General features: G+C 44.2%; 1 protein-coding gene across 5 annotated transcripts; it reads left to right on the forward strand.

Moving 5' to 3' along the window:
* Positions 1-724: 724 nt before the first annotated feature.
* Positions 725-21,449, forward strand: CTTN (cortactin). 5 transcript variants are annotated; one of them, XM_039724961.1, is made up of 17 exons: positions 725-876; positions 3,615-3,698; positions 3,955-4,028; positions 5,282-5,411; positions 7,950-8,060; positions 8,738-8,792; positions 9,304-9,414; positions 10,236-10,346; positions 10,622-10,732; positions 12,029-12,139; positions 13,752-13,807; positions 14,284-14,353; positions 14,861-15,009; positions 17,995-18,084; positions 18,175-18,364; positions 19,255-19,326; positions 19,617-21,449. In XM_039724961.1, the coding sequence occupies exons 2-17, from the start codon at positions 3,615-3,617 to the stop codon at positions 19,751-19,753; spliced, it is 1,662 nt and encodes a 553-aa protein (XP_039580895.1). In that variant the 5' UTR covers positions 725-876; the 3' UTR covers positions 19,754-21,449. The 5 variants fall into 5 exon arrangements, with proteins under 5 accessions (XP_039580895.1, XP_039580896.1, XP_039580899.1 ...); XM_039724962.1 differs by having other exon boundaries at positions 19,258-19,326; XM_039724965.1 differs by lacking the exon at positions 12,029-12,139 and having other exon boundaries at positions 726-876.
* The last annotated feature ends 1,722 nt before the right edge of the window (positions 21,450-23,171 follow it).

Below are 23,171 nucleotides of genomic sequence, written 5' to 3' on the forward strand. Positions count from 1 at the left end.
TTCAAAAAGACAAAAGAAAGAGAAGTAATGCCTAAAGGATTAAGGTTTTCTGCACGTTTGTTCTCCTCTAGCAGACAGTGGTTTTGGAGTAAATTCAGCCCTTTTCAAATATGCTGTATTCAGTTTATGGGGTAAATCCCACTGCATGTAATCCAGGAAAAAGTAATGGAACTATTTATGACATGAACAGTCTACATTTGGAATCTTTTCTTGTGTTCACCTGGATTCTTTTATCATCTTGCCCTCTGTTACAGCTGGAATTTGTGTGTTTATCTGTAATGGTCTTTTCCGCTAGAAATAGCATTCCTTGGGGTCTTCCCCTCCTTTAGAAGATGCTAACAAACCAGTACCTCATTCCACAGTGTTTTAAACCCTCATCGTTTCCATTTTGGCATCCGTTTCATTTGGATCGGATCCCAGCCACGGGGGAACCTCTTGCCCACTGATAAAAAGCGATGAAAGCCCCTGGGGACGGAGTGGATGCGACTTCCAAAACATGACGGTGCAAAAGCGAGTATTAAAAGCCAAGGATGTTCACAACTGCACCAGCAACTCCCCTGTGGCCATTTTAAAACTACTGATGCTGCATTTCTTGAGCGGCTGAAAGAAACAGGGGACGGAGCAGCTGCAGAAATGAGTATTTACGATTGTTGGAGCGGCTCGGAGCCCCGCAGGCCGGCGGAGGCGGCGTTCCCACAGCGGCCGGCGCGGCCCCTCCCGGCGGGGCGGAGCGGAGCCCGTCCCGCTCCCACCTGGAGCCGGGAAGAGGAAGTGGGAGCTCGGGAGAAGCGGAAATTGCAGCAGCAGCAGCCGCCGCCAGCCCGGGAAGCACCGGCGGGGAGCCAGCGCCGAGGAAGAGGCGGCGGCACAGGCAGAGTAAGCGCGGCGGGGCTGAGGGGAAGCCGGGCCGGGGGCTGCGGGCACGGCCGGGGAGCGCAAGGCAGAGCCGGGCGGCGTCGCGACTCAGTGTCCTTTTTTTTTTGTTTTTCTTTTTAAAAAAAATTATTTCAACTCTGAAGCTGGGAATTTGAAGGGAAGCGTCTGCGGCGGGTTCTCCCCACACTGGGGGAGCCGCTCAGGACGGAGCCGCCGCCCGCGGCGCCGGGCTCAGGCCCTGGGGCCCGGCCAGCCCCGGAGCTGCTGCCCGCTGCCCTCAGCTGCGCCCCGAGCCTCGGCACTGCTGCCCGGAGCTCGTCCCTAGGCCCGGGCAGCGGGGCCGCGCCGAGGCTGGAGGTGCTGGGCAGGATGATGTGTGTGCTGATTAGTCATAGCGCGCCGGGCAGCGCGTACATTGGAGGCATGTATTTAGCTTGGGTTTGTGTTCGAACCGTGGCGTTTGCTTCTTCCTTCAGGAATCATGACCACGTGAGCCTGTGAGTCATGAATAGATCGTGTTTCTCCTCGTTCTGCCCTGGAATCGGTGCTGGAATAGCAGGCGGAAGCCAGGCTTATTGCTGCTGGCTGCGGACGGGGAGGGAGCCCCGGTGGCTGGGGCTGCTCTGCTCCTGGTGGAATTCGGAGTGCGGGGTTGAGCTGTGGAAAAATGTTGGCGTTTGTGCGCATGATTTGGAGAGAATCGTGGTGGATGCTGGTTTTTGCACGGGGGTGCGTGTGAAATCCTTCTTCCCTGCTCTATTGTTCGTGAGAGCTTGAGGAGGAAGCAGTGACACCTAGACTGAAGGATCCAGCTTTTGTTCTTTGAAATGTCCAAGCACAGCTGAATGAACAAAATACATGAATCAAGTGAACATAAGAAACAAGTACTTGAGTTTGGCACCAAGCATATAGAAACTCACCATACACAGCACCCCTGAGTCAGCTCTCATCACTTGAATTCCATTCCCAAACATCTTGCACAGCGTGGTGGAGCACATAAGGATGGATACAGAACGTGCCCCTTAGGAGAAGTTAGAAAGAACTTGGACCCATGTTGAATTTCATTATTATAAAGCTGGTTGGGTTCTACTTTCCAAGGCTCTTGAGGGTTTTTTGGTGAGAGATTGGATTTTAGTAGGAAAGAGTAGGACAATCAGACACAGTCATGTGAGAGAAGGCTTTAGACAGAGTATTTTAAGAACAACATTAAACCACCTGTGTTCTAAAGGTTTACAGTCTCAGAAGTTTTTTGGATATGAGGTGCTGTTATAAAGGTTAGTTCCTTAACTGCCAGAGGAATTTGGAGACAGGAGACCTGAAAAAACATGAGGGGAAATGTGCTAATACTGTCAATATGTCACCTGCTCTGCTTTTACACCCTCCTTCCCAGCTACTCCAGCATTTGCTATCCTGGTGTTTGACTGTCAGTTTTCCAGCTGTTCTCACTCACATTGCCAGTCCTGAAATTTCTGAAATGCTCCATAAAAGTGGCTCATCAGCTCGTTCTGCCAGGCTGCAGAACAAGCCTGACAGAACGAGCTGTGGACTTTACCCAGGGAGTATTAGCTATGCATTTAAGAGGGAATGAGTTTTCATCCTGCCCACTGAATTATGCTTGTGTGAATTAAATAGCCTATGGTAATTATCTTTGTAATCTGTTCTTAATTAGAAGGATAAAGGTAAGGGGACAGAATGCTGTTATGTTAAAAAACTGAACTCTAGTTGAGTAGCAAAGAAAAAATAAAATCATTTCTCTGAAGTGTGTTCTGAAAAAGCTGGGAGAACTGGCAGCTTGTAGTTTGATGTTTCAGTTTTGCTTTCTAGAATGTATTTGTTTTGATTTATGTAGAATAAAGGGTGTAAAATCCAGACACTAGCACCAGAAAGATTAGGAATTCTGCTAACTAGCTGAACTGTTAATTAAAAGCATCCAACTTGATAATCCACAGGGAATAAAGTTTCCAGAAACTGAGAGGCCCCAAATCATTAACCTCTTGAAAGTGCTGGATGTTGTTTCTAGAAGTCATTGTTTGCTTTTTTTATGAGTCTGCAGTCACCCTCTGTTTCTCCTGAAAGGCAGACAAGGTGCTGAGTTTGTGAGCACCGTGTCTCACTGGGGATTACCTGAGGAGCACAGAACAGGAACTCTCCTGTTCTCTGTTGTTGTTGGAGCAGCTTCTGGGTTGTGTGCAAATTCTTAAGAGTTGTTGGGATTTCTGTCTCTGTGCTGGAACTCCCTGCACGGCAGAGGAGGTTGTGCAGGTGTAATGCAGGTGAAGAACAATGTGCTCACCGTTTTTAATGCCTGGGGGGGGAAAAAAATCTATTCCTACACCTTAATTGTATGCACAGGATCCAGAATTAGCAGCAGTCTTTGGAAGTGCATGTTGGCTTGGAAACCTGTGTGAGCAGAAGTCTTTGAGTGCAGTGACTGCACAAAAGGCACACATTAATTTGAGCAAAGAAAGGTGACTTTGTTCTCTTGAAACAGCAATTGCTCCTAATCTTTTTACAGTGCAAATGGGAGAGTTAAACAGGTTTGTAAGTCAGCTTGAGAAGACAGCCTGAGCTCCAGTGGTCAAACCTGTTTTCACTGCAAGCACAGCTTTTGGTGATGTGGTTAAATAACATACTTTATTGGGAATTTCGGATTGCATCTCCTCTGTCAGCTCCTGCACGAATCAAATGAGCTGGCAGGTGAGTGGAGCATGACCCTGCTTCTCCTGCTGGTGTTGCAGATGTGGAAGGCTACTGCAGGCCACACCGTGTCTGTCAGCCAGGATGATGGAGCTGATGACTGGGAGACAGATCCAGACTTTGTGGTATGGCTTTTGGGGTTTACTGATCCACCAGGAACTTGTTCTGGGACAGTTCCAAAGGAGCTCTGCGGGCTGGGGGATGTGTCTTGGCCAAATGAACTGTCAGGAGCATGTCCCTGGAGTGGAGGGGAAGTGAAGCTGCTTTTCCAACACTTGTGGTCTCAGTGACTGCTGGAAGCTTTTGCTGTGGGCTCTGAAATGTGTGTGACTAGTGATTGCTTTGGGTTTTTAACTCTCTTTTTATGTGTGTCCTTCACAGAATGATGTGAGTGAGAAAGAACAGCGCTGGGGAGCTAAAACCGTGAATGGGTCCGGCCACCAAGAGCACATCAAGTAAAGCAGCTCTCTTGTGGAATGTATTAATAGGCACAGTCCCTGGCAACTTTTAATCAGCTCGTGATCTCAGTTACTTGTGTCTTCATAATTAAAACAAGAGTCCCTGTAGAAGATTGATTATTTGCCAGATGACTGGTCTTTCAAATTTGTCTGTCTTCAGAGCTGAAATTATGTGCAGAAATATGGTGCAGGGACCCTTGAATTTTTCTTTGTCACTGGAAATGTGATTTTTCCTGCCTCTCTACCTGAAAAGGGGTTTTTGTGCTGTTTTGGTGCAAGAGCCAGTAGTGCTAGGGGAGAAGCTGAGGGATCTGAGCAGTTTCAGTTTGGCCCCTTAATTCTTACACTTTGATTAGAAAACTGCTACAACCAAACTCATAAAAACCCTGGCAAAGTAACAAACTGAGCTCTCTGATGGAAAAGCAAATAAGTGCATCACACAGGGATATGTGAAACAGAAATGATGCATCTCCTGAATCCTGTATTTCTTACAAAAAGTGTCTAGGACAGAACTTTAAAGCAATTTTAGGAAATGTGTGATGTTGCAAAGAGAGAGACTGAACTGTGGTTACTTCAGGGATCAGTGTTGCTCTGCTCTATTCTGAGGGCAGTGGGAATTCCTGCTGGCTGAATTACGCTTGAGAAAGCTTAAAACTCAGGTGGGAAATCCTTAAAAGTACAGATTACACCTTGGGTCACTCTTCTTTTCATGACCTGCACTGCCCTCAGTTCAATTCTGCGAATTTTAAGAGATCACTTTGGGAAGAGGTTGTGCAAGTTTCCTTACATCTTTATTTTGCAGTACAGTGCTGTCCAGAGTGCTGTGTTAGAATTAGCCCTGATACCACAGGGACTGTGTGATAAGAGGTGATCCGTGTTCTGAAAAGTTACCATCTAAATAGAAAGTGTTGAGAAGAATTTAAATTAGGACACGAGGAAAAAAATTATGTTTTAGGCACAAATCAGTTTGAGGTAAAGGATTATTGAAATAGCAAAATTCCTTTCCACATTTGTCTTAAAACCTGCAGTTTCTTTTCTTTTTTAAAAAACATTTTGCAGTGGGACAAATCCAGTGTCTGGGAATTTGAGGAAATGTTTCATACACTGAAAAAATGGGAAGGGCTTGAAAAATACAAGTGATCCAACTTCTAATTGAGATGATAGCTTTGTCAGCTTTATATTTTGCATCTTTTTGAGGTTGCTTGCTGAAACTTCCTCGGTAAAAGTTGCTGCTTTGTTGTCTTTTAAAGTATTCATCAGCTGAGGGAGAATGTATTCCAAGAACACCAGAGCCTCAAAGAGAGGGAGCTGCAGACAGGACCAAAAGCTTCCCATGGCTACGGAGGGAAGTTTGGCGTGGAACAAGATCGCATGGATAAAGTAAGTGTGGATGGGGCTGCCCTGGGATGAAGTGATCAGTGAAGGGATAAGCCTGGCCAGCAGCACTCTCTGTGTGAGCTGAGCTTGTTCCAGCTTTGCTCTGGGGTGTGCCCCACGTGGTTTTGATTGATGCCAAGTCTGGAGATGATTCCCCTGGAGTCAGGATTCAAGTTTTTAAATTTATGTTTCTAAATGAACAAAGGGCTTGGTGCATTAATAAATCCAGTATGATCTTTTTATTTGAATGCTCTTCTATGCATATAGATAGAGACTGCCAAAAAAATGAAAAAAGGATGTGCTGCTGCATTAAAATCAGAGTGCAGCTCTTGTGAACAAACTGTGAACAGTGACAAATAATGCAAGTATTTAAAATATTGTACTTCAGTCAGATGGTAGTTTTTTATATAAGGAGTTGATGGCTGCTTATGTTACACTGTTAAATTATCATTCTTAGTATAATTCCTTTAGTCGTGTGATAAATAGGCATATCAACTTCTGGCTGCTTTCTTTTATGAGCTCTGCTAGAATCAGAATCAAAACATTTTCAAATACGAAAGTTTTCTTACTTTCTTTTCTGTATTATTGGTAACTTGACAGCCTTAAATTTCTGCTGGATTCTCACATTCCAGAGATAATTGCTGTCCAGTTCTCAGTGGGCCAGCCTCTGTATCTGAGAAAAGGGATTGCTGAGGAGATTCAGCCACTAGGCCTGTTCTGCTGCTGCTCTCTAGTGTCAGCAGTTTGTCCCTCACCTGTGTCTGTGGGGAAAAAGAAAGGAACAAAAGTCAGCAGTGTTTCCCATAGGCCAGAATTAATCATGAGGAAAAATATGCTGGTCATGCCCATGTGAGTGATGCTGGTAGCAGGAGGTGTTCACAATTTCTGTTTGTAATGAATCTTTCTCCCTTGTAACTGTAGTTCTGAAGCCTTGTGGCTGAGATGTCTCCTTTGCAGGTATCTGTGCAGGTGTGCTGCTCCTAAAGCTTGGCTTTGAAGCTTGGCCATTAAATCAGGGTTGCTGTAGCATTGTCATGGTGCAGGGTTTTGCTGCATTTAGGGCAAAACCTTGGTTCTGAGTTAAAATGAACATTTCCATCACTCTGTGTGCCATATCTCCTGAGCTGGTGTAAATTGTATTGAAAAGTTATGACGGTGTTTGACTCTGAAATACAGATTACAAAAGAAAAAAAAATTCTAAGGGGGGTTTTGTTGTAGTGCTTGGTATTTGGTGAAATGCAGAAAGTCCTGGTACCACTAAGAAAACACCACACTTATACCTCAGTGGGTGTAACAAAAGGGAGATCAGGTAAAATCACATAAAACCGGACATTTTCAGAGCTTCATGTTTTTCATAAATGTAATAGGGAGGAAAAAAGGGAGGTGGGAGCCTTTTCTGTCACATTTCACAGATACTGTACTACAGAGCGCCTGCAAAATGGACAGGAGTGTGGTTGTTTAAGTCAGGAAAAGAAGGGAGCTTTTTTAATGTTTTTGAGTTAAAGTAGTATCCTGTTATTGCCATCTTTGATCTCCTTTGTCTGTTACCTGGCAATGACTTCAGCCAGTAATGCTTTGCTTCCCAGCCTGCTGGGGAAGTTCCCTCCAGCCCCTGTGTGGAAGAAAAAGAGCAAACACTGTAAAATCCAAGGTGTGCAGACACCTTGTGTCCTTGAATTAGTTCACCTTGGTCCAGCTGCCTGGCACAGATTATGCAGTGTTGGGTTCCTGGTGAGTTGCAGGTTGCTCTGGCCAGTTCCCGCTGTTGGCACTGGGCAAGGAAAAAGCGTTTTTACTGGAGGTGTGAGGCTCCAGCATCAGTTCAGGAGCTGGAAGGGCTCCCTAGCAGTAGGTCAGTGTAACACTAGCAAGGGCTGTGTGGAGCCACTTCCAGGTGTGTAATTACATATCCCTGTGTCCTGCCAGTGGGATGGATGGAGCTCAGCCTCTGTTTAGCTCTACTTCTAGGGTTGGGATACCTTTGGCACCGGTGTGGATGCATCTCCTCATGTTCAACACCATTTTGCATGTGAGGAAGATGCTCTAATTGTGATTTATGCGGGAGACTTAGGTGCCACCTTAAACCAGTGGCAGCTGGCTTCGGTTGTATTTGTATTGTTGTACAAAAATATTGCTGTATTTGTTGCAGTCCCCTGTCAGCTAAAACAGATCCCTAAATAAACACAAGGCTGTGTGTTTCACCTGAAACTCACTTCAAATTCTGCATGAACACCATCAAGACTCCCTCTGTACCTGTCTTGTTTTCATTCCTGTGCTTTTGAAGTGCAAATGCAGGGCATAAAATAGTCCCCATAAAATGCAATCACTTCCCTTGCCTAGGCTGGATTGGTAGCATGGCAACGTCCTTGTGGAGACTTCCCAAGTGAGTAGGAATTTCCAGGGAAGTTGGTTTCAACAGTAGGGATGGCAGTGATGCATGTTGGTAACAAAACTCACCCTCCAGCTGCTTGGTGCAGTGTTTTGTCTGACACACAGGACTATGTAGAACTGCTCTCTCTGAACTTCACCAATTTCTTCCAGTCAGCTGTTGGACACGAATACCAATCCAAACTTTCTAAGCATTGCTCCCAAGTGGATTCAGTGAAAGGGTTTGGTGGCAAGTTTGGAGTACAAACTGACAGAGTTGACCAGGTGAGTGATTTCATCTCCTGCAGCCATCCACAGTGGCTGATTTTCTCCTTTTGTACATAAAACTGCAGAATTTCAGTGCCTTAGGATGCTGGTGTGGGCTGCTCCTCCTGCTCTTTTTGAAGTTTAGCAGAAGCTAACACTGACAGGAAAATAAATTACTGTTTAAAGCAGAGTAGAATAAAGCCCTTGTGGGAAGTTAAGATGAGTTGAAAAGAAAGCTGAAAAGAGATGTTAAAATACTACTTTATTGTTTTCTTTGACAAGGTCAGTGTGAATACTGTTGAATGTTTGGGGATGGTTTGTCCTGTATCACAACATGAGCTGCTGGGCAGGATAATTGATACCCTTTTCCAAGACTGCATAACAATCCCTGCATGAAAATGCCAGGTTTCTGTCATACTGAATTTCTGGACCTGGCAAGGCCAGGCTGAAGTGTGCTGCTGGTACTATTTGCCTTGGCAAGGGAGGGCAAAACTCTGACCATGAACACATGCCCTGAACTGCCATGTAAATGAATATGGCCCATAAGTTACAGAGGTATTTATGCCCCCAGTCCAGAAGGTCAGAGCAGTATGGAAAGACACAGGAACTTGCCATGCTTTGTGTCTACTGAAGTGTGTGCAGTTTTTCTCCTAATGCCTAACTCTGTCACAGTTGTCATTTTATTTCTCTTCCAGTCAGCTGTTGGGTTTGAATATCAGGGCAAAACTGAGAAGCATCCCTCCCAAAAAGGTAAAGTGGGGAGGTGGTCACCTCGGTGGGCACGTTTTCTATAAAAAATAGAGTAGATTCTTTCAGTGTGTGGGAAGTACCTGCTTTAGTGAGACCTCTGAATGACATTCCCAGTGAATCAAATGGTGGGTTTGGTGGAACAGAGGAGGAAAAAATTAATTTCCTAGCAGTTTCATGAGTTGATGAGGTTTTAAGGCAAGGAAATAGTGAGTCATCAGGAGTCTGATTTTTCTTTCTGAAGTGAGGTTCAGGGACATGTCAGGAAGACTGAGAGTTGCTCTTTGCTGTATTGCTCCCTTTTGGAAATAGGGAAAAAATTTAAAGGGAACCATCATAAACTGTAAGACTGTTGCTTATCTTGTGTTTAAAATTAAACTGCATTTTATGTGCTAAAGCCTTCATAATACTTGAGCTCTGAAATAACTTGTTTTTCCCCTCAATTGCTAGGCTATGTTGTATCCATGACAAGTTGCTTTCATGCTGTTTTTATTGTGCTTTACTCTTAATGCAGACTACTCAAGTGGTTTTGGTGGAAAATACGGAGTACAGGCTGACAGAGTGGACAAGAGTGCAGTGGGGTTTGATTACCAGGGGAAAACTGAGAAACACGACTCCCAGAAGGGTGAATAGACACACATGTGTTAGCAAGCTCCTTCCCTAGTGCTGTAGGCACTGCCCATAGCCCATGTTGTAAAATACTCATGTTTTACACCTCTTGCACTACTAACCTGCTGAAAGGTAATGCTGGGTAAAATTTATGTTGCTGAAAACCTCAACCTCTGGGGGAAAAAAAAAAAAAAACTAAAAAAAATCTGCCTGGTTTTAAGGGATGGTCCAGGGCACACAGGTTTGTCTGGAGGTTTTTTACAGCTCCTTTTGAAAAGCTGTAAATCAAAGCAGTCAGACTGTGAGCAACTTGACCACCACAGAGACGTGCTTCTAAAAGAATCAGCTGTTTGTGGATTAAAACACTTAACAGTGTTTAGAGTTAATATTGTGTTGCTGCTCGAGTTTCCAGGCATACCTAATCAAAAATTTACCATTTTATTGAAAAAATGGTGATATTTTTGCCATTTGTTTTCTGTTTGTCCCAAAGAACCATTTGAACTCTAGAAATGCTGACAAAGAGCAGGGGGTGTTTAAAAGCATCCAGGCTGTTGCTGATGTGGGTTTTGAAGTTCACTTTGCCATAAGTGTCCTTTTTTGCCAAGGAGTCAGGCAGCTGAACTGCTGGTATTGCCCAGCAAAATGCTATTTTGTTTTCCTGGAGAATGTGTTCTGAAGGATTTCTGACTTCAGTGTCTGAAATCAAGTTTAGTTGTGGATGCCAGTGCTTCTTTTAAAACACAGTGCAGTGCTAGCAGCCCTGATTATCACACTTTCTCAAGGTGACGATTTTGTTGCTGAACACTTACAAACAAAACTCTTCCCTCTTATCTCTAGATTATTCCAAGGGCTTTGGTGGTAAATACGGTGTTGACAAGGACAAAGTGGATAAAAGTGCTGTTGGCTTTGAATATCAAGGCAAAACGGAAAAACATGAATCACAGAAAGGTTTTTATTATCTTCTTTAAAAATAGTAGCTCAGATCCTTTTAAACCTGGGAAAAATACTTTGGGGCTTTTTTTTGGGTGGGAGTTTTTAGTTTGTTTGGGGGATTTTTTGTGGTAAATGTGTGTTTACCCCATGCATGTGCAGAATTTGGATCCCCTTAAAAGAGTGAATGTTTTATTAACAGGACAGCTTATCCCCTAACATATTCCTGGGTTTTTTTATTAAATGTTGTTTGCAGCTACAAATTGCAGTAATGTTTTCTGAAAACTTCACAGATTATGTAAAGGGCTTTGGAGGCAAGTTTGGCGTGCAAACAGACAGACAAGACAAATGTGCCCTTGGCTGGGACCACCAGGAGAAGGTGCAGCTGCACGAGTCCCAGAAAGGTACCCCAGCTCTCAGTTCCTTGCTGTGCTTTCTGCCTGCCCTCGTGTGCCCTCCTGGTGCCTGTGTGAGCCCTGCCCTGGTGTCTCTGGGCACATCCTCCCAGGAGCTGACGTGAGGCTCCTTCCCTGTGTCTGGGTTCTGCTGTCACGGGGTGACCTGGTGGCTGCAGAGCAGCTTTGGCACAGCTGACACCCAGCCCCTCAAAGTCCAGGCTCACGACTAAGTTTTCCCTTTATGGGCTTGCAAGTATGCTGGATTTATTTTCCTTTTTCAGTTGACTATGCAAACCACAGGTTAGGAATTCCTTTAAATAAATTTTCCCTTCTGAATTCTGTTGTGTATATCCCCATTTCCATGTATGAAGAGTCTAAAATCAAATGCTCTTCTTTTTCATGGCCTGTGGGGCACCTATTCCTGTGAAATACTTGGTTCCCAGTAAAAATACAACTTCCTGTAAAATGCAGCTGTTGCTCCTCAGCCCTCTGCTTGTCAATGCTCTTGACTTAAAGAAATTAATATTTTTTAAGTAATGAAATTAAAACTGTTCCTCAAAATATTTTTTCTGTTGGGTGCTCCAGCAAACTTGTTGTGAGAGGATTTCCTGAATCCCTTTTTTTCTGTGCCATTTTGCCATCCCTAATTTTATAGCACACACACACAGGTGTATGTGTGTATATATGTATATATATATATGTGTGTGTATATATATATATATATATGTAAATGGCTGCTCCTTAGGCAGTAGTAGGGAATAATAAGCTCTTAGCTGCAACCTTTTCTCCCTCAAGCTGTGTTGCAGCAGGAAAATTCCTCTTTCCTTTAAGGAGTATCTGGAGGGTGGTCTCTGTGGGACCCATCTTCACGCCTCTTTAAAAGTCAGCTCTCTGTACAAATGTTAACCACACTGATGAAGGAAGCTCATTTGATTCTCTTGTACTGTGTTGGTGTTTATTTTGTTTGTTCTCTTGTATCTTTTGTTGTTTTGTTTGGATGAACAAATTACCTGTGTACCTCTTCCTACCTTTGATCAAATGCAAGTGCATTATGCAGCATGGATGAAAAATGTTGAGAAATGCTTTTTTTCAGCACTTCAGAATGGTGTTCTTATGTCTGATAAATCATCTCAAGTTGAAACTTTTTTCACTTTACTTTTTCAGAAGTGTCTTGACTTATTTATTTTTTTTTCACCATCCAAAATTGCTGATAATTGAAAATATTGCAAAAAATTTTGAGTGTCTCTGACTGAACTTTATTTCCCTGCCTTGATTTTAACATGTTCCATGTGGCTTTTTCAGACTATAAGAGTGGTTTCGGAGGGAAATTTGGTGTACAGACAGAAAGGCAGGACCCATCTGCTGTGGGGTTTGATTACAAGGAGAAACTAGCCAAGCATGAATCTCAACAAGGCACCGTTTTCACTTGTTACTTTCTTACCAGTGCAGCCACTTCTCGCACAGTCTGAAATTGTTTTCTGGGTAGATCAATGCCAGGAATGTGCAGACACTTTATTGCGCTTCTGTTCTTCCATGATCCAGCTCTTTTCTTTATTCTACCCTTAAAATATTACCTCAAGCAAGCCTGTGTTCAGGAAACACCCAGTGTTTAGTCAACAGCTCTGCAAAGTCCTGAATTAGTTATAGCTGTACATGCAGGGGGAAATTGACATTATTGTTGGTATGATGTTAGTGAAATCAGTTTTAGAGACTAAATACAAAGTTTTGCCTGGGTAAATTAGTGGAAAAATATTCAGATAATAACCATGCACGTAACCATTAACAAGAAATGGGCTGTGGCAAGATCATTTAAAAATGATTGTAGTCTTTGAAAGAAGTAGGGAATGTTTGTAGTTCTTGGGTGAGCAAATGCTGTTATAATGTTCTGTTTATTCATTGTGAAATAGTTGGGGTACAACCCATGAATTCCTGGCTTTCCATTATCTTAAAGTCAGGAGTCTGGAGCAGGAAAATGTAAGTGTAGTATATTTATTCTGGCTGAAAATACATAGAACATGAGGTTGTTCATTGGTAGCTGCTATTTTCCTGTGCTATAGTGACATCTGTTCAGACTTTCAGAGCCCGAGTGCAAGCACTGCAGTGGCTGGCAGGGAGAGCCAGTGGTTTGGGGGCTGAGAGGAGAAGGAATTGTATTCCAGGGATGGATAGGAAATATGGGCAGTGTAAAGACACATTCCTACAGCTCACACACCACAAAGAGGTCTTTTTCCAGTCACACACTCTTGCTGCTGCTGTTGTGCTGCTCTGGTGCTCCTCAGACGTTCCCACGAAACTCCTTCCTGTCTGGGTTTGTTTGTTGTGTTTGTCAGTGTCACTGGTGAGTGAATTTGGGAGTGTGACAAGTGCTGAGGGCAGCACCAGCTGGGAGGAAGAGTGCAGCTCAGGGCTGGTATGGGATAGCACAGCCACCCCATTTCTCTACTGGTGAGTTGCTTTAGGCAGCTAAAGCTGGCCTGTGTGATTTCCCCTTCCCATGTGTAGAGCAGGAGTTACCACCAGTGGCTTTAATATTCACCAGCTGAGTATCTCGACCAAAACCACTGGAATGAGAAAATTGTTACATTTTCCTGCCATTCACAAAGAGGAAAAAAAAAAAGCCAAAACCGAAACACCTCTGTGGTCACCAAAGACTCCTTTGAGCAAAGCAAAATGGCTCAGGCTCCGTGATTCCTGCAGAGGGCTCAGAATTGGTGCTGTCAAAGGCTGTGTTACAGAAGTGTTGCATCAGGAGAGCTCCTCCCTTACTCCTTGCTTGATGCCTGTTCAGTCCTCAGCTTCGTGTTTACTCAGGGAATGCATGTGGCCATGGGGTGTTCCTGGGGGCTCCTGGGCTTCTGTGTCCTCTCTGCATCAAAGCCAAGTTGCATTTTCTCTGGTGGCTGTCACTGTGGCTCTGCATGAGGCTGAAATGGCTCTTTGCACCTGAGGTAGCTGTTTGCATTTGGCAGCAAGGGAGGGAGGGGCACCCAACTCCCTGTTCTGACCTTTTTTGTCCTGCTTTTAGATTATTCCAAAGGATTTGGAGGCAAGTACGGTGTCCAGAAAGATCGAATGGACAAGGTAAGTTGCTTCAAAGAGCCAGGACTTCTGACCAGGCAGAACAGCCTGGTTAGATCTGCGCTGCTCAGCTCTTTAATTCTGGACACTTCTGTAGTCTAAGGGCAGAGTTTTGTGCTTTTCTAAACCTTTAAAAAGCAAATTTATACGCACAGAGCTGATGCCAGCTTATGTGGATTAGAGCAGCAACAGCTACATGACGTATGTTTATTGCCTTGTTTTTAGTTCTGGTGAGTCACTCATAAACTTTTTAATTAATAGGATTTTGATGTGTTCAGAACTGCTCCTGAAGATTAATTCTTTCTAGCTTGACTTGCAGAAAGGATTGTTCTGTTTGTAGTTTTGATCCTTCCTGATTTGGTTTTGATGTTCTGCCTTAGGGACAGTATCACAGTGAAATATCTCAGGTTGAGGCTGTGTGAATGTTTTCATGAATTTGTGGGAGTTTTTACATGTATCCTTTTTGTCCTTACTGATAGAATGCAGCAACTTTTGAAGATATTGAGAAACCATCATCAACTTATCAGAAGACCAAGCCAGTAGAAGCTGGTAAGGCACTGACCCCAAATCCTTTCTTTGGAGGTGATTATGTCCGAAATCCTGGATTATTGATGTAATAGTGCTGAGTAAGGGTCATCCAGAGAGAACTGCTGTGTTTGCAGCTCTTTAGCAACCTCAGATATTCTCCCTCCCTTCTTTAGAGGTTGTTTTGCTTTGTTCCAGTTTGTTTTTTCTCTTGAGCCTCATTAGGGTTGAGGAAGGGAGAATATAAAGTGTGAGAATAAGGAAGAATAAATTATGTAGGGTAGTGGTGGGGCCTGCACCATGAAGGAGAGGAGGGAGAAGCATTACAATGTTTCTTTGGAAGAGAAATAAGATGCATTAGAGGTTTGAGCTGGGAAGGGAGAGGAAGAAAGAGGGGGTAGAAGGACTTTCCTGACTGAGCTATAAACTCAGAAGACAGAAAAGCAGAAATTCATAGCAAGAACTCATTCCAGGCTACTTTTATATAGAGCCTGAGACGTGATTTGATTTGAGTTCTTTTCCATGTTACAGTTGCCAATAAAACAAGCAGCATCCGAGCTAACTTTGAGAACTTGGCCAAGGAGAAAGAGCAGGAAGACCGAAGGAAGGCAGAAGCTGAGAGAGCCCAAAGAATGGCCAGGGAGAAGCAGGAACAGGAGGAGGCTCGGAGGAAACTGGAGGTCAGTAAGACTCAAATCCCACTGGTGCAGCCTGGTTTCAATGCAATGCTGGGAGAAAAGGGAATCTTTTAGAAAAGGTTCCTTCTTTCCAGCTGGCCTTTAAAGCTTGAAGTGTGTGTTTGTGCCTGTGCTTCTGCTGTGTTTGACTCCAGCCTGGCCTCTTCCTCCTGTACTTGTGCCTTTTGGCAGTCCCACATGCCCTTTGGGCATGGAGGAGCTCATGAAGGGAGAGCTCTGTGGTCCTCAAAATGCCCTGCATGTTCAAGAAGTTTCACTCCATGGTGAGAGCTGGTGATGCTGTTCCTTTGGGATCAGTGTTTTGGGAGGTGGAGATGGTATAACACGCAGCCAGGAGATGAGGGAAAGATAATCTTCCAAATGTTAATTAGGAATCTTAGTTAGGGAATTAAAAAATTTACTTTGTAGATGAGGGAAAGATAATCTTCCAAATGTTAATTAGGAATCTTAGGGAATTAAAAAATCTACTTTGCGTTTTCATGGGTAAAAGCTTCATGATTTTTGTGTTATTCATAAGCAAGATAATTCCAGGACATGTTTAGTGAGAAACTGTATCTGCTTTATGGAATTTGCATATTTGTTTTATTAGTTTGTATTACTGGAGACTAAGGCTTGATGTAAATAATTTGTTTCAAGAGTATAAAAGACTGCCTGGTAGGCTCTCTTCCTCTAAAGTGATTGCTTTTTTTTCTTCCCCCTTTTCTCTCAGCTTATCACTTATTTTGCCTTACAACATCACGATGTGCAGTGTAAGCATATGTTCACTGCAGAAATATGTCACGAGCTGGATGGGAGCTCATCTTCTGTGCATCATTCTAATGCTGCCTTTCCTCCATGTGGACTTTTTGTACCTTCCCCCAAATACTCCTGAGGTTTCTTTACTGTGCTGGAGAAAAGCACAGTAAAGAGAGAGGAAAGGTCATGGAGTGGTTTGGACTGGAAGGAACCTTAATTGCTTTGTCTTTTTTTTTTTTTAATTACTTTTTTATCTTAGTAATTATGTTATTTCTTTGCTGGTATTTTTGCTGTGAGTGTGGGTTAAATCCAAGCCATTTTGCTGGATTTCTCTTGTGCTTTATCAGAGATTCTGTTGCCTGGACACATTTGAAGCTTTTTTCCCCCAAAGCTGGTATTTAAATTTCCCTGTAACCAGATGATTAATGTTCTTACAGCCTGAACATCTCCATGGTTAATTGTGGGATTCTGCAGACACAGAGAGAGGGGGGATGAGGTTGAGGGGAACTGAAATGGCTGTGCTGGCACTGCCCCTTGCTCCCAAGTTGAGCAGAAGGGCAGAAAAGTGATCCAGAGAGTGCAGAGGGCAGGCCTGGACTCTGGCTAGAGTGAACTTTATTTCTGTCAGTGAACTTCTTCACTTCCAGAGGATATGTGGGCATACACCCTCCCACAGTGGGAATGTACATATGGACAGCATTCCTTCCAGAGCCCTGCTTACTCGTAATCCTCGTTCTGGTTTGCTTTTCACAAATGTCTCACAGGCAAAGAGTGCTCAGGGAGCTCTTCTTTGATGCCTGGGTTGAGTCAGTGCTGCCTCATGATTTCACTGTACTCTGCTGCCTTGCAAAAAAAGGCAGGATGCTCTTCCACGTGGAGCATTTCACTGTGGAACAAAACCCAGCCTGAGGGGAGCCATGCAGTTTAAATGTTTTATGGCAATTATTCTGTGTCTATCCTAAACTATAATCTGGATTGCAGACCCATTTCCTAGGACAAATTAGTCAAAGTGTTGCCACATTTGCCATCATTAATGGACTGATGCTGCTTAATTTGTCCCCAAACTTAGGTTTGACTTCTAGCACTGACTAGCACTGACTTTGCTGGTGCCTTTTTATCTTTTTTGTCTGTAGCACAGGATTTAAAAGTGAAGGAGGGTTTGCATCAGGAGAGGCTTTTTCCAGAAAGCACAAAGCTTTGAATTGTCTTCAAAGCTGGCTCTGCTCTCAAGACACGCTTTGCTTTCCTTGTTGGATGTATTTTTTTCTGAGCTGTGACAAGCAAAGGAAAGGAAGAATTTTTTGCAACAGAGTCCTACCACTACATCTCTGTACTGAGAATCCTCTGGGGTGTTATAGCTTGCTGGGCCTAAACTACTGGAGTGCACAGATTCCCATTGCACACATCCTCTCCTCCTTTTTTCAGTGAAGAAGACAGTTTGGCCCTGGATTCATGGTTTACTTTTCACCTGTGGTAAAGAGAGGCAAAATGAAAGTTACCTGTTGAAATAGTTACCTTGTTTTGTGCTATGTGAGCAACACAGTATTTCTTGCACTTCCGTGTCCTGCCTCCCTAAGGAGTGGCTTTCCAATGATTGTGGAATTGCCCTGTGATTCACTGGTGGGATGGCACAGCATGAAGCACTTGAGTGCCACAACAGATTCACGTGTCACAGAACACAAAAGCAGTACTGCTTCTATTTCTACCACATCTCTTAATTCCTCTGAACATTTGAATCCCCACTGTCACTGTACAGGACCCACTTTTGTCTGAGCTGAGTCCTTTGCCTTGGCAGGATGTTTTGAAGACCTGCCAGAGCACTGCACAACCATTTCTCACCAAAGGCAGTTCGTCAGTTGTGCACCCAGAACATGTGTGGGCTTCAGGTCCTTTAAACTCAGGCTGGAATGGGACATGAGCCCCAGCCAGCTGATGAGCACAATGAATACACTGAGCACCAAAACCCTGCAGTTCCTCTGGAGATGGGCCAAACAGCTCTGGGGCTGTTTTTAAACACAGGTGTGCATATGTGCCATGGGGGTTTTGCTTCTTCCTTTTTTTTCCTTCTGCTGTGCTGCATTCCTGGTGCTCTGCCCAGCCCAGCCCAGTCCTCCTGTGACCACAGCAGTTCATTGCAGGGTACATTGCCTGCCCTTCATTCTGGAGGGCTGTCTCTTGGTCCCCTCATCAGTGACTGAGCTGCACTGAAGTTTTCCTTTCTCCTGGGTTTAGGAGCAAGCTAAAGCCAAGAAGCAGACCCCACCACCCTCTCCTGTCCTCCAGGTGGCGGAGCAGAAGGCGCCCTCCAGCCCAGTCTATGAGGTTTGTTGGGATTCCTTTGGGACGTGGGCTTTGATCCTGAGCACGGGAACCTCTTCACAAGCCCTGACAGGCTCCCCTGTCTTTCTGCAGGATGCAGTTTCCTACGAAGCAGGGTCAGCCTACAAGAGCTCCAGCCCACCCTGCCCTGCTGCCCAGGAGCCAGAGGCTGGCTACAAAGCGGCTCAGCCGGACTACCAGGAAGCAGTGAGCCAGAGGGAGGCAGAGTACCAGCCAGAGACTGTCTATGAGGTGGCAGGAGCAGCAGACCACTACCAAGCAGGTTTGTGTCCCACAGCAAACCCTTCAGGATAAGGATTATTTCCTTGTGCTAGAGCTTAATGAGCAGCTGTGCTCATAGCACGCTGTCCTGGTTTGCTAAACTCAGTCCAGTGAGACTTTCTACATTCCCCACCAGCAGACTTTAATTAGGAAATTAATAAATGGCTGCAGCCAGGTGTTGAAGTTAGTTAACTTCTGCGAGATGATGTTGGAGTAATTACAGTGCTCTCCAGGGTTTCAGTTCAAAAGAAATTCAGGGATAACCATTCCCACCCCATGGAATGTGGCTCAACATGAGAAGAAAGCACCGAGCTGGAGATTAAACATGTGCCACACCAGCAAAAAAATCCAATCAAGAATTCTTGGAGTTTGATATTGAAGTGTTGGGTTCTCTTCCTGTGAGGGAGTGGAGTAGGGATCGATGAAACTGCAAGAGTAAGATTCTTTTGAATTCCTGTGTTTTTCTCACCTCTTCTGGTTATTAAATGAGCTGTGAAGGATGAATCTGCTCTGGTAAAAAAAACTGGGAATTTTAAACAGGCCCCTTTCTGCCCCTCCCCAGCATGCCACCACTTGTATTAAGTATTGTCTTACACAGTGATCTTGGGCTCAGCTCTCCTGTCACATTTTACAGAAGCAGTACAGGGCTGATTGGTTTTATGTAGTCCTGTACTCAATGTCTCTCGTAAGTGCTTCTTTTCATGCTTCAGTTGTGTGTGATTGAGGGAATAAGTCCATGCAGAAGGAATGTCAGCACTGCTGACAACAAGCATGGGTTGTTGCCTGCTTCCTGTGTGGGTCAGCAGTGCAATTGAAGGAGAAGCACCACAGAAAAGAACTGAGGGTAATAATGTACTGCATATTTTAATTGTTCTCCCCTCCTCTCTTCAGAAGAAAATGCATATGATGAGTACGAAAATGAACTTGGGATCACAGCCATAGCCCTCTACGATTACCAAGCTGGTGAGCAAAACTCTTGTTTTCACCCTTTGGCTTTGAAAACTCTGATCTGCATGAGATAAATCTGGATTCTTTTCTTTGCCTTTTTATGTCTCTTGTGGTGGCAAATGAAAAGTCAGGGATTTGGGGGTTTAACAAGAGCGCGGATTGCAAATTACCGGGTGCAGACTGCAAATTTCCGGGTGCTGTTTGTGGGGCTGGTGGCAGTTTCCAAAAAGCTCTTGCACCCAGGCGCTGGGGCTGTCGCGAGCCCTTGGCTGTGTGGGTGCTGACCCTGTGGGCTCTCCCTGCAGCGGGAGACGACGAGATCTCCTTCGACCCCGACGACATCATCACCAACATCGAGATGATCGACGACGGCTGGTGGAGAGGCGTCTGCAAGGGCCGCTACGGCCTCTTCCCCGCCAACTACGTGGAGCTCAGGCAGTAGGGACTCCTGCTGCTGCTCATGCCTTAACTCCCCAGCCCACACACCACTTCACACACTACAGACAGACCGCGAGGCTTTCCCGAGGATGGAGGGGGTATTGCATATGGCTTTTATATTTAATACTTTGCTGATGCTTTTTAAAACACTTAGGCCACAGAAGTCGCTAATATAATGTAACTACTCTGTCTTTCACCCCGAGGCTCTTGGGATTTATTTCCATCTGGAAACGTTTCTTCTCTGCCAAATTAGCCAAGCCTTTTGGAGGACAGGTAGTTGTCTGCTGTAATATTGCATGTTTTACTCCTAAGTGAGCAGATTTAGTCAAGTGTTCAAGTCTAGTTAGTCTTCCACTAAATGTTTGCAGCTGAGAAAGTCATGGCTATGCAGGCTGTGTGCATTTCCACCAAGTGGAGAGGACTGGGGAGGTACAGAGTTGGTTTTTTTCTTATTTTCTTTTTTTTTTTCCTTTTTTTCTTTCCTTTTTTTTTCTTTTCCAGATAGTGCTTGAAAAAAAATGAAGAAAATGTTTTACACTTGCAGTTAATCAAATGCTATCCAATATTTATGGAATATTAATGTTATGAAGGAAACGGTCTGGTACTTTTCCTTCTCCTTTAAAGTGGAGTTTCTTTGGCTCTTAAATTAAATTTTTTTCTTCTTTTTAAATTATTTTTTCTTGGACCTGCTCCTCCTGCTCGTGTTATCCCAGAGGAGGGCTGCAAACTCTCTAGCACTGATTGTCCCAAATTCCTTCACCCTTTTGTTTTTGCTTCACCCTCCTCTTTTCCCAGGGAAATTTGGAAAAGTTACTGTGCAAGTGTTAAGTCACCCAAGGAGATTCCTGCTTGTTCAGAAGGAAACTGGCATCCAGGTCTGCAGGAACATTCCCATTGCTGTAAATGGGAGGAAAAGGCAGGAGGGGTGGGGTTGGGTTGTGTTCTGTGTGCAGAGCATCCCTGCTCACACTCAGGAGGAAGGGCCTGCTGTGCACTAGTGACGTTTTATGGAAGCATTTTCAAGTCAAGGAATGTTAACAATTGGATTTGAAACCCCTGTAAATGATCTTCATTTTTAAACCAGACAAGATACTTTTTTTTTGGTATGATCAAGAGAAACTGCCTGTACTGTTCTACTAAACACCACAATTAAACATGTTTGGGTTTTGGGTTTGGTTTTTTTTTTTTTTTTTGCCAAAATTGAAATTCCTGTTGCTCTAGAAAGCTGACCACTGCAGATTTAGGGTCCCTACCAAAGATAGCAAGTTGCATCCAGTAGTGCACGTGTTCAGTGTCTGTACTGTCTGTTCCCACCTTCTTTTCCACCTTCTGTTCAAAAGGAAGATGTTAAATCTGGTGTAGCAGCCCAGAGAGAAGGCAAAGACTTCTTATCAACTCTAAATTTGGACCAATGGAATATGGAAGGCCTGTACAAAATGGTGACTTGTGCAGAGTATCAAGGGAGAAGGCATCGTGTTGAACCAGTTCTTGGATGGTTGGGACAATCCTTCATGAATGTCACGTGTGTGTCATGATTATTACTATTTTTTTCTCCTTTCCATGGTCTCATATCTGTGTTGTATTTGCATTACTAGGGTTGGGTTTTATATGCAGTTTATTTTATCCAATTTTAGAACACCTCATAGGGATATGATTTTTGTAAATTAAATATTCAATAAACTTTTTGAACCATTTGCATGGAATTTTTTTTCTTAAAATTTTCTTTTGAAAAATCTCAGCATCAGGCTCAGCTTTGTCCTTTTTTTTTTTTTTTTTTTTTTTTTTTAATGTGATTGTTACTTCTGCTGAAAACACCAGTATCCTGTAGGGTTTGTGGCTGCTCCTGGATTTTGGGAATGCTGATGGCAGCAGGGCCCTGAGTGCTCTTGCAAACACAGAGGTGGGGTTGCATCAAATAAACTTCTCCATCCCTTTAAAGCTGTTCTGCTCTTGTTCGTGCCAGGGTGGGTCGTTCCCAAGGCTTTGTTCCTCTCAGTCCTGCCTTGCTGTCCAGACTTTACAGTTCCAACCCTGAACTTCTCTGGGAATCTGGTGCTTGATGCACCACTGGCAATGTCGAGGAAGAAAATCCCAACAGCCTTTTTTTGATTCTTTAATGGTGCTGATGATTAATGCGAGTTGTTATTCATGGATTGCCTCACCTTGTGGAGAAGGCTGCATGGAGTGGAGAAATTCTGTCATCAGGCACCTGTGGCTGTCTAATCTGCTGCTGGCTGTTGATTTTTAATGTAAATAGATTTTCAATGGCAAGAACAAACCAAACTGGGTTTCTTTTTTCTACTATTACCTAAGGAAGGAGGAGCAGGAGTCAGGGGAAATCACCAAGTGAAGCACAGGGAGCGCCCCAAGTGCTGGTTTGGCTTTGCAAGTGTGGACCTGAAGCCACCTGTGATTTTTTGAGACCATCCAGTCTGCACCAGGAGCTTTTCCAGTGCAGCCTGTGGATGTTGAATACTCCAAGTCAGCTCCTGCTGGGGTGCAGTTCAAGAACTCTTCCCTTTGCTGCAGGCTTTTCCTTGTCAGAAAGGGATGTGGAGCCTCCAAAACTCGGGCTGCAGTCATGTCCATATCTATCAACAGCATGCTCATGGTGTGGTGCTGGATTTGTACTAAATTTGGAGAAGCTGCTTCAAATTCCTCTCACGTTGACCACATTTCTCCAGGAGCTGCTGCAACGTCCCTTGGTGAAGGAGAGATCCATGGGCAGAGGAAAAGAGCAAGAAGCAATCGATCTCAAGGCCAAGTGTAGAGTACTGCCCTGGATCGCTTCCAAAAAGGGAATTTGGATTATCAAAGTAGCTTCACGTGAATAGATTTGTCCCAGGATCCGGGAAGCTGGGACAGAAAAAGAGGCACTACATCTTCCACTGCCTGGGAAGTGCCTCACACACCAAGGCAGCCCTGAGAGGAGGAGTGGGGTGCTCCGGTACAGCTTCCCCAAAAACAGGCTCTAATGGCCAGGTGGAGTCGGGCAAAATTGACTAAATAATTGCTTTTAAGTAGCCAAAATTTAAAATCATCCATTTCAGCTATTTCTAGCAGAATTCCCACTAAAAAAAAAAAAACAAACCAAAAAAAAAACCTATCCTTAGGGAGTTGGGCTTACGTGACTTTCCAGGCCAGTGTCTGCAGTTCCCGATGCCAGGTTTGGCTTCTGGAAGTTTCAGGCAGCAAAAGTGCACTGTGACAGAGATTCTGAAATGGAAAATGAAACAAGATTTGTTAATTCTCTGGCCTGCAAACCCCCCTGCACAAGGAGGAGTCCTAACTGGGGAATAAACATCAGGCTCACAGCGAGTCAGGAGCTGGGGCATCGCTGGGAATGTCATTTATTTGGGTTTTCTTTTAGGAGGTCTGGAAGGCCTGGGGAAGCTTTGGGGAAACTCTGTATTTTGCTTTCC

Source organism: Passer montanus, unplaced genomic scaffold (assembly GCF_014805655.1).
Source record: "Passer montanus isolate IOZ18808 unplaced genomic scaffold, ASM1480565v1 scaffold54, whole genome shotgun sequence".
Lineage (NCBI taxonomy): Eukaryota > Metazoa > Chordata > Aves > Passeriformes > Passeridae > Passer > Passer montanus.